This window comes from Physeter macrocephalus, unplaced genomic scaffold, assembly GCF_002837175.3.
Source record: "Physeter macrocephalus isolate SW-GA unplaced genomic scaffold, ASM283717v5 random_28, whole genome shotgun sequence".
Taxonomy (NCBI): domain Eukaryota; kingdom Metazoa; phylum Chordata; class Mammalia; order Artiodactyla; family Physeteridae; genus Physeter; species Physeter macrocephalus.
In genome coordinates, this window is record NW_021145314.1 from 93,564 (window position 1) to 107,467 (window position 13,904).

Below are 13,904 nucleotides of genomic sequence, written 5' to 3' on the forward strand. Positions count from 1 at the left end.
CGCGTACCGCAAAAAAAAAAAAAAAAAAAAAAAAAAAAAAAAAAAAAAAAAGCCTCAACCTACCTCTTACCTTTGTTTCCACTGTTCCCCAAACCAATCCGCTCTAACTTCCATTTACTGAGTCCTAAAGGTACATGACTCTGCCCATTTTACAGAGCAAGGAAGGCTCAGAGGCAAGAAAAAACCTGTCCCAATCTCAGCACCAGAAAGCGATGGAGGAAGGGTTTGAACCCAGGTCCGGACTCCAAAGCATCATGGTGTACTGCTTGCACCTTCCTCCCTGGACTTGGCTCCCCCAGGCGCCCCCCTCCCCCTTCTCTCGCCCTGCCTCTTCTGTGCTTCCTGCCGGTTCTCCAAGGCCCAGCCTGAGCCTTGACTGTCCAGAGGCCACCTCTGGCATTTAACCCTATGCTCCCCAGGGACCAGTGCCCTTGCTCTCTGACCTTGAGCCTCTGCTTCCTCCTCCAGCAAACAGGCTCGTTCGTGGCTCCTGTCTCAGAGTGAGGCCTGAGTGAGATTTGGAGTGTGAAGTCACCCAGCTCAGCGACCGGCTCCTCTCGGACCCGCAGTGCATGTCCCTCCTCCATCTGTCCCCTCTTCTCCTGAATCACAGCATCCTGTTATTTCACTCTCTGAGCATCTCCCCCTCTACATGCCAGGACCCCTGGAGCGCAGGGCCTTTCTCTGTACTCCCACAGCCCACACAGGGTCAGGTATACAGAAGTCACTCCATAAGTGCTCACTGCATGAAGGAATGGATGTGCCTCCTTCTCACTTAGGCATCTCAGAATCTCCCCAGGTACCTGCTCTAGGATCCGCTGAAACCTCACTCAGCCAACTATCAGCCACTCGACAGTGGCTGTTCACGGACAAAGTCGCTCAATAACAAAGAGGGGTTAGTTTCTCCCCACCCCCCACGGGGAGTGGGGCTCACCTCTCGGAAGCTGAGCTTGCTGTCAAAGTCCTCATCCACCTCCTTGATCATGTTTTTCAGGCCCAGGTGGGTCTGGGGGGCTCCAAGTTTCTCCATCATGAGCTTTAGCTCCATCAGGTCGATGAAGCCATCCCGGCCGGCATCGTACCTGTGAGCGCAAAGAGAGGGGCCTAAGGACATCCTGCCACCTCATACCTGACCAGAGTGGTCATAAGCCGAGTACAAGGAGCCTGGGGGCTCAAAAGGTGCCTCCCACCAACATGTCATCTTATCACAGCTGGAGAGAACCCCGGCCCAGGTGGACTCCCGATTCGAGGCCCAGCTACTGCTTGGTTACCTCTGATGATGGGGAGCTCAGCTCACCACGTGAGCTGGCAGCCTCCTATATGTTGAACAGTGCTAACTTTTGGCCAAATTTACCTGCTACGCAAGGAAGCGGAAACCACAGCCCCTCTCTACTGAATGAGATCTGAACAAGCAGGCAGGGAGAATTTACAATACCATGGGGGTGAGGATTGGGACGGTAGGCCCTGATGTTAGAACTCACTGAACATCTCCAGGTACCTCCACAGGCACTCGAGGGACATCTTGGCTCCATCTCTCCCCCTCTCCCTGTTCCCACCCAGGAGGGAAGCAGAAGGTACCACATGTCTCAGGGTAGGGCCAGAGGTCACAGGAGGGAGGGGCCACTTCTAGTATTCTGGAAGGTGGCCTGGGGTGTGTTCTGGGGACAAGTTGTGCAGGGTGCCTGCAGCGAGCGGCGGGGATCCAGCTGGGTGGCTGGAAAGACCTGGAACAGTGATTACGTGATGACCGTGCCTCTGCCCTGCACATTTCAGGTCTCTTTTTTCTACCACCAACAGGCTGGCAGAGAGAGGGACAGGGTGAGGGGCAGAGTCTAAACGTCTCGCTCGACTGGCTTCCTTGTGGTAAGAGCCTGGGTCAGAGCTGGGCTCCAGGCCCGTCCCCTGGCTGGGGAGGTGCTGCTCGTGCTGGGAGCCCACAGCATGGCAGATGTGGGCGCTGTTCCCACGGCCCAGCCAGGCCTCTTATCAGGCGAACCAAGCAACCGCCCTGACTGCCTCCTGGTGGGCTGGGGAGAGTCATCTCGGCGTTGGCCAAATGGGCCTTCTGAGCCTAAAGAACCTTGGGCGGTCCCCGAGGCCTCAAGATGGCTGGGTGGCAGCGCTGGTGACAGCCATATGATATACAGGGGCTGAGTTCCAGAAACTTCCTGGAGACTTGGAGTTCCTATACACACACACACACACAAACACACACATCTCATTCCTGTGGCCTCTACAGGGCTTCCCAATTCCCTTCCCCCATCTCTAATTACACACAAGCTTCACACGACTCTGGACATCTGACAGCAACCACTTTTTGAAATCTATCTCTGGGCTGGGAAATTTCCATACTTTATTTTACTTAATCTTCATAATAACCTTCTTTTATAATGGAAGCTCAGAGAGGTTAAGTGGCCTGCCCAAGGTCACACAGCAGTGAAGGAAGGGGCTGGGCTTCTACCCCACATCAGTGGGGCTCATAAACCTGCACATTTGCTGGGCCCAGCCCTGCCCCCTTCCCCCCCCACCCCGCCCCGCTATGTCCTGGGGTTGCCAGCAGGACAGAGACGTCTGCCTGGAGCGCTGAGCAGAGCATTTGTGCGAGGGGTAAAAATAGTTCACGAGCAAGTGAGTCAGTGGTTGGAAGCGATGCAGCACAGGGAAGATAGGTCTCTGGGAACCCTGCAGGGAACACAGGGTCCTGAGGCCTTTTCCCCCACCACGGGGTGAAAGGGGCCGGGGTGGGAGCAGTGGCCACAGCTGAGGCGGAAGCAGATGCGAGAGGATGTGGTGGAGGGTTGTGGGACTCGGGAGGGTCAGGGAGGCCAACGATTCCGTGGTCCAGGCTCCGCTTAGAGCTGGAGGGGCCCTGTGGGGGGCACAGTGGAGCCCCCCCCTTCCATCTTTGGAGCCTGTTTGCCAGTGGTAAGGGGCTGGGTGGCTGCTGCATGAGCCTTAGTGACCGGTACGGGAGCAGCCCTGGAGCGTGGCCAGGTGAGGGAGTCAGTCTTTCTCGGGGCAAGTCACATGGATGCCCCTCCTCAGCGTCCCTGAGGAAAACGAAGCCCACGCCTCTTTCTGAACTCGGGCTCCAGGGACGACATGTCAGGGCTGGAGCAGACTGCCTGGGCTCCAGGAGACTGTGCCATCGAGCCTCCAGCCAAGGCAGAGAACCCCTGGTATGATGGTGACTCTTTCGTAAGTCACTGTGAGGGCTGAGTACGTTCACTGGCTCAGTGAACTTCGCACGGCGCTGGCTCCAGAAACTGCAGCTGCCAGCACTATCACGAGACTTGGTTACTTTTATGAAGCTCCTACTATGTGCCAGGCATTTTCTCTTTACAATCTCTGCGCTCAGCAATCCTGGGCGGTCGGAGTTATGTCCCCATGTGACTGATTGGGGGACAGGGGCTGGAGAGGTTTGGGCACTGGCCAAGGGTTCAGACGCCCATCCCTGATTCCCACACTCTCCTCTCTCTACCGCCCCACCTGCCTCTCCTGAGCCGCAGCTTTATTTACTGCTCAAGGGTTACTCCTGCAGCCAGGGGTGGCTCAGTTTCAGAGGAAGTGCAGATAAAGTGTCCAAACTTGGACAGAAACTTGGGCTCTGGATCTTGGTCTCTGGCAGCTCCCAAGCCTGGCTGGGCTGCAGCTCAAACCGCGGCGTGAACCGCTGCCTGTGTCAATCAAGCATCAATCAATTACTGGTTCCGGGCTCCTGCCCCCAGGGCGACAATGCAGGGGCTGGCCACACTGGAGAGGGTTGTTCCCACAAGACCCCCGGGGGGAGTGGACATCTACCATGTGCCCTGGGCTGTGACGTGGGTGGGCTCTGGGTCATCGGGTCAGCCAGGTGCCTGGGTAAACCCTGGAGGTTTGTGCTCACAGCAGCTCTGCTGAGACTAACCTGAGTCCAAACCCCAGCTCTGCCACCTGCTGGCCAGGTGACTCTGCTCAAGTCACATGACCCTATGAACCTCAATTTCCCCATTTACATCATGGAGATCAGACCCATCCCAGGCTTGCAGCAAGAGTTAAGAGATGATCTATGTAGATTCTTAGCACAGAGGCTGGCGCACAATAAGTACTTAATCATTACATGCTAGCTACAGTACTACTACTACTAAATTATTATTATCGGTAACATCTACCTCTAGGATTTGAGATAAAGGAGATTGTGGATGTAAAATGCCTAGTACATAGTACGTGCTTAAAACCTGCAATTTCTTTAGAATAGTGGCTCTTGAGAACTTTTTATGTGTGCCAGATACTAGTGAAGTACTTTGCACATATAATATAAAAATGGTGTTGATAATGAGAATAATAATGGTAAAAAAGACAATGTCTCCCTCAGGCACCAGTCCTGATGGTGCATGGCGGGGAGGAAATGCTTGTTGTAGACTGGCCTGGAGGCAGTGGGTGGACACGATGACCCAGAGGTCCCTCCAGCATCTTCTCTGAAGGTCCCACTACTTCCCTCCCCCACCCCCATTAGGCCTGATTCATGGACCCCGCCACTTGGGGAGGTGAAGAGACAGCAGGACAGAATCTTTTGCTCTCTCGCTGGGCAGAGAGAGAGAGAGAAGCCCCGGTCCTGGATTACTCTCTTGTTCCTCCTCTGACAGGGAGGGAAGTGACAAAGGGGGAGACTGTCACTGTGCCACCAGCAGGAGGACGACTGGCGACCCAGGAGAGAATGGTGTTTCTAAGATGCTTGGAAAGAGGCATATATCCCTGAATGGGGAGAGCCTCTCTTCCCTTAGCCCTCTCCCTGAGCTGGAGCTGAGGTTGCAGGTAGCTCAGAGGATCCAGGAAAAGAGTCCGTACCCAAGATCCGCCTGGATGCCTGGTCTACCCCCTTCATTTCATGTAGGGAAATTGGGGCCCAGAGTGGGTAGTGAGCAGCCCAGGGTCACACAGCTGGAGAAAAGCAAGATTCCCAAAGTTGTAAGCTTTCCTCCCTGCCTGCCTGCTTTCTTCTTGGGCAGGAGGTCCCATGGAGGGTCCCAGATTCTCAAGCCCGCAGGGCTGGGGGAGACTGGGCTGAGAGGAGAGGCTTGGGGCCTGCCTGGGAGGGCCAGTTCCATCTGGCAGGACTGACAACAAAGTTCCTGGGCTGGGAGCTCAGCACTTTTCTCCAACACTGGAGGGAGGCGGCTGCACCTGCTGTGCCCACATTCCTACCCACCTCCCCCTGAGCCTCCCCCTGAATAGTTCTCGAAGGGGAGGGCTCAGCAGCTGCCGTCCCCCACCCCGGATGCTGGTGACGAAATCCCCTCCCATCTGTCCTTGCAAGTGGAGCAGCGGCCACCACCCAGGCAGACTTTGCCCCTTTGGGCTGCAGGTCCCATCCGGCCGATGGCTCCTCCTCCCCCGGTTCTGATAACCCGGAGATACGGGGGTAAGCAGCAGCCGGCCCCTACAGTGTGCAGGGCTTGCCCTCATTTCATAACAATATTCTCATTAGTGGCTGCTCTTGGCTGGGCACTTACTAGGTGCCAGGCACTGTGCCAAGTGTTTTGTATCAGATCCTCACAGGAACTCCAAGAAGCAGGCATAAATATCCCCATACTACAGATGAGGAGACTGAGGCTCAGGGAGAAAGTGACTTGGCCAAGACCATAGCTGACAAGGGCACCCCTGGGATCAGAACCCTGACCTGATGAAAAACATGTGCTTTTAACTACTATGCTATGTCTTGATGCCTACAGACCCTGCACCAAAGAAACTCAGGTTGGGAAGGATACTGGAGGCCACCTCATTTAGCCATGCATGAGGGTCAGATCCACAATGCAGTTTTCCTGCTTGGCATCTTGAATACCTCTAAGGATGGGAAGCTCACTGCTTGCCTAAAGCAGCACATTTTGGCTTTGGAACTATTAGAAAGTTGCTCCGCACGCACGACCCTCCCCACCCGCCAGCTGTGCTGTACAGTCTGATAGCAGAGTGAGGAGGAGTCATCACAGCTGCTGCACAAGGGGAGGGTGGGAACAGCTGACTTGGGAGCATAGGGGAGCCCAATTCTCTCCCTTCTAGTTGCCATCCCCGGCCTTTGCTGATGGCCCCTCTGCCCACGGGGGTCCCAAGGAGGACAGACAGCTGGAGAGAGTGGTGTTTATGGACCACTGAGCCCCCAGGCCCACCTGGCTCTGTTCTCAGCATTCACAGACCTGGTCTTCCTCCATCCTATCTGGGGAGGCCCCAGAGGCTCCTAGGCCTCCACTCTTTGTCCTGCAAAATGGGAAGGCAGGTCGCTTGGGGCAGGAAAGTTCTGGACAACAGGGAAATTCTGGCCTTGCTAGCTGTTACAGGCAGGTTGGCTTGGCCCGCCTCCCCGTGCAGGTGGACGCCCACAGGCTCGGTGATGAAGGCAGGCAGTGCCCATCCGTTCCTGCGCTCTCCCACCCCCAGACTGCCTGACTCATGAGGGGAAAGCCCAGCCTCTCACCACTTCCTCCAGTCCTATCTGCGGAGTCTGACTCTTGATCTGTTGCCCTGTGTCAGCCAAGGAGAGGGTGTGTGAGTGCATACGGGTGAGTGTGTGGCTGGGGGGTGCTCACGCCTCCTCCACGGCTTTCCAGTAAGTCCAAGGATCAAGTGGGGGCCCCCTAGGCTGATGGCAACTGCTGGGCGCTGTCAGGACTTGGGGACGTCCTAACCTCAAGTTCAAGCACCTCATGCTGAGCCCACCCTGGGAGGGCAGCTCCCTCCACATGTAGTTTCAGCAGTGGGTCTCCCCCCGGCTCTCCCCTGTGCCGCCTCCTTCCCCGCCTGCACTTAATAATAATAATTATTATAATAGTGGTTGCAAAGCACATTTACTGAATGTCTAATATAAGCCAGTGTTTATTATTTAACTTAATCTTCCCTCTTGTTTTCCCCTCACTGCCCAGACTAAGTAACGTGGCAGGGAGACAGCTATGGGATGGCCCAGTGCTTCTTAAACCTTAACGCGCACACCCGGTGAGCCTTGTTAAAATGCAGATTCTGATCCAGTAGGCCTGGGGTGCAGCCTGAGCATCTGAGCTTTCTAACAAGCTCCCGGGTGACGTTGACGCTGCTCTCTTCGGGTCCCATGGGAGCAAGGGACGTGGGAGTCAGAAGGACCCTAGTTCAAATCCTGTCTCCACTCCTCAAGTCATGGAACCCTCTCTGAGACCCAGTCTTCTTATCTATGAAAGAAGGGGTGATGATCATCTTCCAGGGTGCTGAGACAGGATTAGACAAGAGGCAAAGTGCCTGGAATGGAGAGGCCACAGCGGCCCTCTGTCTCCGCACAGCTCAGGAGTCCCTGGGCCGGGCTCCGTCCGGCTGTACCTTTCTGGCCCGGAACCCTCGCTTCTCTAGAGACCTTGAAAAGCAGAAGTCGGCCGAGGAGCAGGCTGCTGGGCAGTCAGAGGGAAGGAGCTCGGCTGCTGGAGGGTGTGGGGACTGTCCCTGCTGAGGCCACAGGGCGACTCTGCCCCTGGCTGGGCTGGCCTTGCAGAAAGGGCCCCAGGCAGCAGGGCTGGGTCTCCTACAGCTGAAGCCAGGCCCTGAACCCAGAGGCACAGAGGAGAGAAGGCAGGAAGGTGCAAACCAAAAGGGAACCAAAAGTCCCTGGGGGGAGGGAAAGGAGAGGTGACTCAGAATCAGAAGGGAAGTAGGAGAGCAGAGGACGGGCCTGAGGCCAGGAAATCCTCCCTCCCCAGGGGTGGGGCTTCTCCCCGGAAAGGCAGGCTCCTGGCTGCTGCAGGGGGAAGGACCCAACCTCTGAACCCCCAGAGGACTCCCCCCCTGCCGCCACTGCCGAGGCTCTGGGACTCCTCCTGTCCCCCAACCATAAACGCAGCCCTCACTTGGCCTCGGGAGCTCCCAGTAGGCAGACCTGGCTCTAATCCTGGCCCTGCCACTTATTATAACCTTGAGCCTTGCTTTCCCCATCTGGCTAATGGGGATAATGACAGCACCCACCTCACTGGGCTGGTGTGAGGATGAAGTTCAGTTCCTGAAATAACACACCAGGCTCAACTGGGCCTGGCGGCTCCACTTAACAAGGAGAGGGCGTGGCGGCAGGGGGCTGGCTGTGGAGGGCCGTCGTCATGGCATCCCTCAGGAGAACTTCCAGTCCTTGTCATAGAAATAAAGAAATGGAACCTGCCGTTTCCAGCCCGGTGGGTCCATCCTCTCTATCCCCCCAAAGACCCCTCTATGCCACTGCTCTCCATGAGACTTTAAGCTTCTTGAGGGCAGGAACTCTATATTTCCCTTAATTCTCTGGACCTTGCACACAGAAACTTAATAAAATATGATCAAAGGAATGGACTTTAAGCTTTTCAAAATCATCGTCTATGTTTTTAATAGCCACAGACCAGACACAGTGGTGGGCTCTTTACAAAGGCTCAGGACTTTTGTTTTTTCTTTTTGGCCACACCGTCAGGCTTGTGAGTTCCCCGACCCCCCCCCGGGATTGAACGTGGGCCCTCGGCAGTGAAAGGGCGGTGTCCTAACCACTGGACCTCCAGGGAATTCCCCAGGACTTTTAAAAACTTAATCCTCAGGACTTTACCAGGCAGGTTCTTTAGTCCCACGGGAAACAGGCTCTGAGAAGCGGAGCACCCCGTCCAGAGTCACCCAGCTGGGCGGTGGCAGACGGCCGCTGGAGTCCTAGCTTTGTGTCATCCTAGGGCTGCTGTTTGCGCTGCCCTTTTCTCTGCCACCTGCCTTCCACATACTTAAGTGATAATGAATTCGGTTTCCCATTTTTGTTATTTATCAAAGCCATATGTGGCTGTCAATGAAAGTGTCGGTTCAGCAGGAGGGAAAGAAAGTTCTCATGCTGGGTCCCCGTCACTCCGGCCCAAAGCAAGAGGGTTCTTGCCAGCCTGGCAGGCCGGGCAGCTCCATGGGGGGTAAGTGGAGTCAGCCAGTGGCTTCTGTGGAGCAATGTCCGTGCTAGGCACCACCACCAGGGCTGAGGATGCTGGTGACAGGAACTTGGAAAGTACTTATTTTGTGCCAGGCACTTCATAACAACCTCGTGAGGTGGGTTCTATTATTCTCCCTGTTCCAGGGTGAGGAACCGGGGCTCAGAAGGGTTTACGTGCCTTGCCCCAGGGCCCAAGGCTGGGATTCCAACCCAGGGCGGCTGACTCCAAAGGCCCTGCCCTTAACCACTGCACCAGACAGTCCTCCAGGAAGGACGAGGGGGTGGTGCTGCTGTGAGCTGCAAGAGCCTGAGGCGACACCAGGGAGGCGGAGCAGGTGGAGAGGAGGGGAGGGCAAGGTGGGAAGAAGAGAGGGAAGCCCCCCTCTTCTCTGACGCAAGGGGTCATGAGATGAAGTGGCTGGGGACGAGGCTGGGCAGGGCAGGGAACTAGGACATCTTCCTCGGATTCCACGGCAGGTTCAGAATTACATGGCTGCCTTCCTCTCTGGCAGGTCTCGGCTTACACCAGCCCGCAGAGCCCCACGCAGGCTGCTGCCAGGCCAGAGGTGGCTGCCCTGAGGCCCTCTGGGTCCACACCACTGCCCCTTGCCTGGAGGGTTCCAGAGCAGCCCTGGATGGATGGGCAGACAGAGGAGGGGAGAGGGTCGGATTAGAGGTGATGGGTGCAGCCTGAGGCTGCAAGAGGAGGAAGGACTGAGAGTCCAGGTGCCTCCAGGTGCCTGGCACCGTGCCAGAGCTCTGTGTGCATCGCCTCCCCCAGCCCCACCTCGAGAAGCAGGGACCACTTTTCCCATTGTATAGACAAGGATGCTCTGGTTCAGCCACTGAAAACCTCCCCATGAGTGTCACTACACCTTCCTGGGCCTCAGTTTCCTCTTCTGTAAAATGGGGGAGAAGCGTTGGGGACAACCCCGGAGGTCTCTCCCAGATGGAAACCTCCAGCAGCGTGAGGTCAGCGATGGCGGAGAGCCCGTCTATCTTCCCTCTGCACCCTCTCTTCTCCCTCCATCTCCATCCTTAGGAAGTATCTGCTGATGATCACTGAATGGATGAACTGGAAGACCCTGGAAGGAGTTCTGCCATCCGGGAGGGTTCAGGACCACTCAGAGATAAGGAAGTCATTGGTGAATCACCTTTGGGAATCATCAGATACCTCGTGCTCCTTTTACAGATGGGAAGACTGAGGCCCAGAGAGGGCAGGCCGACTAGGTAATTGAGTGGCAGAGCCACGACAAAGCCCCACTTCCTAGCTCCTGGCCTCCAAGACAAGTCCAGCGCCCAGCTTCCTCTGCCCTCTCCCATCTCCTGCACTCTGCTCTGGGGGATGGCTTCCCAGGGGGGCCAGGCTCCCCTCCCCTCTGCCATGGGAGCTGCAGATCAGGATGGAAGTGTCCCAGCAGAGCCCTGGCTGTGATCCTTGGGCCCTGCTTGGACCCAGGAGGCTGCAGCACCTCTTGGACGGCAGAAGCAGAACGCCGAGTTTTGTCTTCCATGAGATCCTGTCTGTTGGCTGTTCACAGCCGGGACTCGGCTGGGCTGGGCTCGGCTGGCACAGTGAAGCCTTGTTTCCTTGAATACAAAACCTGCAGCCTTCCATCCACGCCAGGGCCCCCGGCGGGTGGCACTTCCTTCCGTAGAAGCTCCCTGACCCCTTCCTGCCCCGCTCACCCCTGCCAATACCCCATCGAGCATTAGTGGTGCCAAGAGGGGGCTTCCAGGGGTTCAGCTCCCCTCAATTTTCAACAAAGTACCCCTCGTCAAACTAACAGCCCAAACAGCCTCTGTAAAAAGTGAGCTTGCTCTGCAAATGCAGCTTCACGACCATTCCCCTAGTCACGCGCCCCTTCCAACCAAGCTGCAGCCTCCCAAGTCCCTGCTCATTCGGTGTGTCTGGGTTCTCCAAACAGCTCCTTCTTTTTTTTGGCGGGCGTAGAGGGGATGAAGCCTAAGAGAAGGAGGACTCTGGTGGTGGGTCCATGTGGTAGAAAATCAGCCATGCACACGGAAGCTGGTGTTGGCGGGGTGTGTTTCCCCGCGTGGAGGCAGACGTCTGTGACGGGAAACCCAGGAGGGAAGAACATGGGTTTTGGAGTCACAGACCTGGGTTTAGATTATGACTCCATAATTTTTGAGCTGTGAATTCTTGGCAACTGCTCTGTGCCCAGACTGCCCAAGTGCGCCATGGTGGTGACGACAGTTCTATGTCATGGGGCTGCTGGGAGGAATGGAGGAGCTCCTTAGTCCTGCCGCACTGAGAATGCAGGGATCTGGCCGCATTTGAATAATCTCCCTCGTACTTCCCGCGGGGTGGGGCGGGGGCAGAGTCTATAAGGAAGTTCTGACTGCCCTCTACTGAGGCTGCGATCCGGGAACTCCTGCTTTCCTGATAGGGCCAGTCTTTTATCAGGAAGAAACTTGAGAAGAACTCCCAGACAAGACCCTGGAGCCAAAGAAGCAGGCTCCTCAAGGCCCAGGGGTCTCCATGCAGAGGCCTGGAGCGGGGTTAAGGACTCAGTTCCACCCCAGGCTGACCCTTGGAAAAACATGGGGCTCCCAGCCATCCAGGTCTGAGAACCAAAAACCTCTTCTCCTGCATTGGGGCCAAATGCAGAAGCAGCGGCCACAGCAAGCAGTGAGGAGTGGGGAAGAGCCTTTCTCAAGCTGGGGGGTTGCAAAACGCTCCCATCCGCCCCGGGGTTCCTGCCTGCGGCCCAGGCACACTGCCCCAGCCAAGGTGGAGTCAGCACCCCTTCCTCTCGACCTCGGGCTGCCAGACCTCCTGACTCCCTCACCTGAGACTTGGCCTCAGGACCGTTCTACCTTTTGGATCCACTTCCAGATCTACTCCAGATCACACCCCTGGGCTGTTTTCCCCTCCGGGGGCCAGGGGCAGGGGGGATGGGCAACAGGAGGTGGGCAGGGAAGAATACCAAAGGGAGGGGGGCTGAGTACCTTCACCCCCGCCCCAGGCCCCCCTCGCTGCCCGGGGCGGGGCAGCGTGGCTGACCATCTCAATCCCAACTGGGTGAACGCAGGGATGGACCAGAAGGGGACCTGGAAGCCTTTCTCTCTAGTCATTTCACAGAGATTTAAAGTTTTTTTGGTTGGGGGAGTGGGAAGCCCAGAGGCCTGGAAGGACCTGTCCAACCTGCTGAGGGCATGGGGTATGGAATTTAAGGATGGAGTAAAGGTAGAGGTGAGAGGTACCAGCCAAGTCAGATAGGAAGGTGTGGGGTGTCAGGGACCCTGTGTGGGGAGGGAAGGGGGCACGCGGTGGGGGAAGGGAGGCAAGGAGAGATGGGGCCTTCTGACAGAAAGCAGGGGGGCCGTGACTGCAAAGCTGCTGGGTGTAGCGGGGTGGCGAGGGCAAGAGGAGGGAGGGACGGTCTGGGGAGGGAGGCGGGGACTCGGCCCTACAGGGACGTGGCTGCGGGTGGGGGGGTGTACACACCTGCCGAGTGGGGGGCAGGGAGGAAGGGGTCCCTCCCTGGGGAGATCACCTGAGGGTCAAGGGTTGGGGTCCTGGCTAACGGAGTGGATGAGGGTAGAGGTGGGAGGGGCCGAAGGGTCTTTGACACAGTTTGCTGGCAGATGCTGAATAAGTGGAGAGGACGCGGGGGAGGGGTCTCGGCCCAGAACCCACGTTGAGATAAGCAGAGTAAATGAAAGGACCCCAGTAAAAGGAATGGTCACCTTTGTTGAGGCGCTGGAGGGTGGGGTGGGTGTTTTAGACCCGCGTTTGGGTGGGGGCGGTTGGGAATTCAAGTAGCTGAGGAGGGGGAAAGGGGGCCACGGGGTCCTCCATCTCGGTGTGCGCGCGTGTGGAGAAGCATCATTAACAAGGCCGGAGAACCGGACCCTCCAGACCCCTGTGCTTATCTAGAAGGAGCCGCGGGGTCCCCCACTTCTCGTGCGCGCGTGCGGTGTATCGGGGGCAGCGTCACCGTGAGGAGGGGTCGCGTGCCAGGGGCCGCGGGTCCCCAGACCCATATGCGTGGTTGGGAGGAGGTCCCGAAGCCTCGTGATTATCTGGAAGGGGCCCGGGGTCCCCGCCCCTGGTGTGTCAGGGATCGGGGAGCTCGGCCGGCCGCACGGGTCCCGGGACGGCGCGGGGCCCAGGGTTCGGGGGCTCGGGAGCCGAGGCCGCCTGTCGGGGTGGGTGGGGAACCGTGTCGGGCGGGCACTCACTGCTTGAACATCTTCTCCATGTCCTTGATCTGCTTCCTGGAGAACTCCTTGAACTCGGTGTAGGGGTTGAAGACGCGGCGGCTGGGCGACTGGGGCTCGCCGATGCCCTGGTTGAGGTCGGCGCGCCGCAGCAGCTTGGCGCTCAGCTCCTCGTCCGCGCTGCCCAGCGCCTCGGCCGCCTCGTCGGGCGCCCCCGCCGCCGCCGCCGCCGCCGCCCCGTTCAGCCCGGGCTGCTCCGGGGCCTCGACGTCGCCCTCGCCCTCCATCTGCAGCCGCCGGCTCAGCTTGCTGGCCAGCTCGTCCGTGGCCATGGTGGCCCGCGCGGCGCTCGGCCCCGGCCCCTGCTAGTCGCGCGCCCGCGCCGCCTCTGGCCGCGCTCTTCCTCTTCCTGACACTCCCCAGCGCCAGGCACCGCCCCCGAAGGTGGGACTTACGCCCCTCGCTGGGCCCGCCCGCTCCCGCCCCGGCTCCCGGCCTTGCGCAGCCCGCCCCGCGCGGGCTCGGGCTCCGGCTCGAGCTCCGCCACTGGCGTGTGCCGGGGGCGCCGGGCCCGCCACCATCCTCCCCCGTAAGGTTGGGGGGCTCCCGTAGAACCTATCCCCCCCTTCCTCCTCACTGTGCCGGCTGCACGGGAGAGGTCGGGCTGGGGGCCGGGGACCGAGGCGGGAAGGACGAGGGGGTCCTTCCCTGCAGTTTGGGTGTGGGTCTGGGGCGCAGGGGGGCGCCGCCCCCAACCCCTTCTCTGGAATCCCCACGCCGTGGAGTCGTAATCCCATGGCGGTGTGAC

The 13,904-nt window shown here is 58.2% G+C and overlaps 1 protein-coding gene across 2 annotated transcripts in view; it reads right to left on the bottom strand.

Moving 5' to 3' along the window:
* The window catches only part of EFHD2 (EF-hand domain family member D2), a 17,194-nt gene extending 3,698 nt beyond the window's left edge, over positions 1 to 13,496 (bottom strand). The window contains exons 1-2 of one of the 2 annotated variants that reach the window (XR_003678112.2): positions 13,118 to 13,496; positions 935 to 1,082 (exon numbers count right to left, since the gene is read on the bottom strand). Coding sequence is in view for 1 of the 2 variants with exons in the window: in XM_024125754.3 (XP_023981522.1) it covers positions 935 to 1,082; positions 13,118 to 13,428 (459 nt within the window). In the remaining variant the exon portion in view is untranslated. The remainder of the gene's footprint in view (positions 1 to 934; positions 1,083 to 13,117) is intronic. The other variant, XM_024125754.3, reaches the window with a different exon arrangement.
* Positions 13,497 to 13,904: the final 408 nt, after the last annotated feature.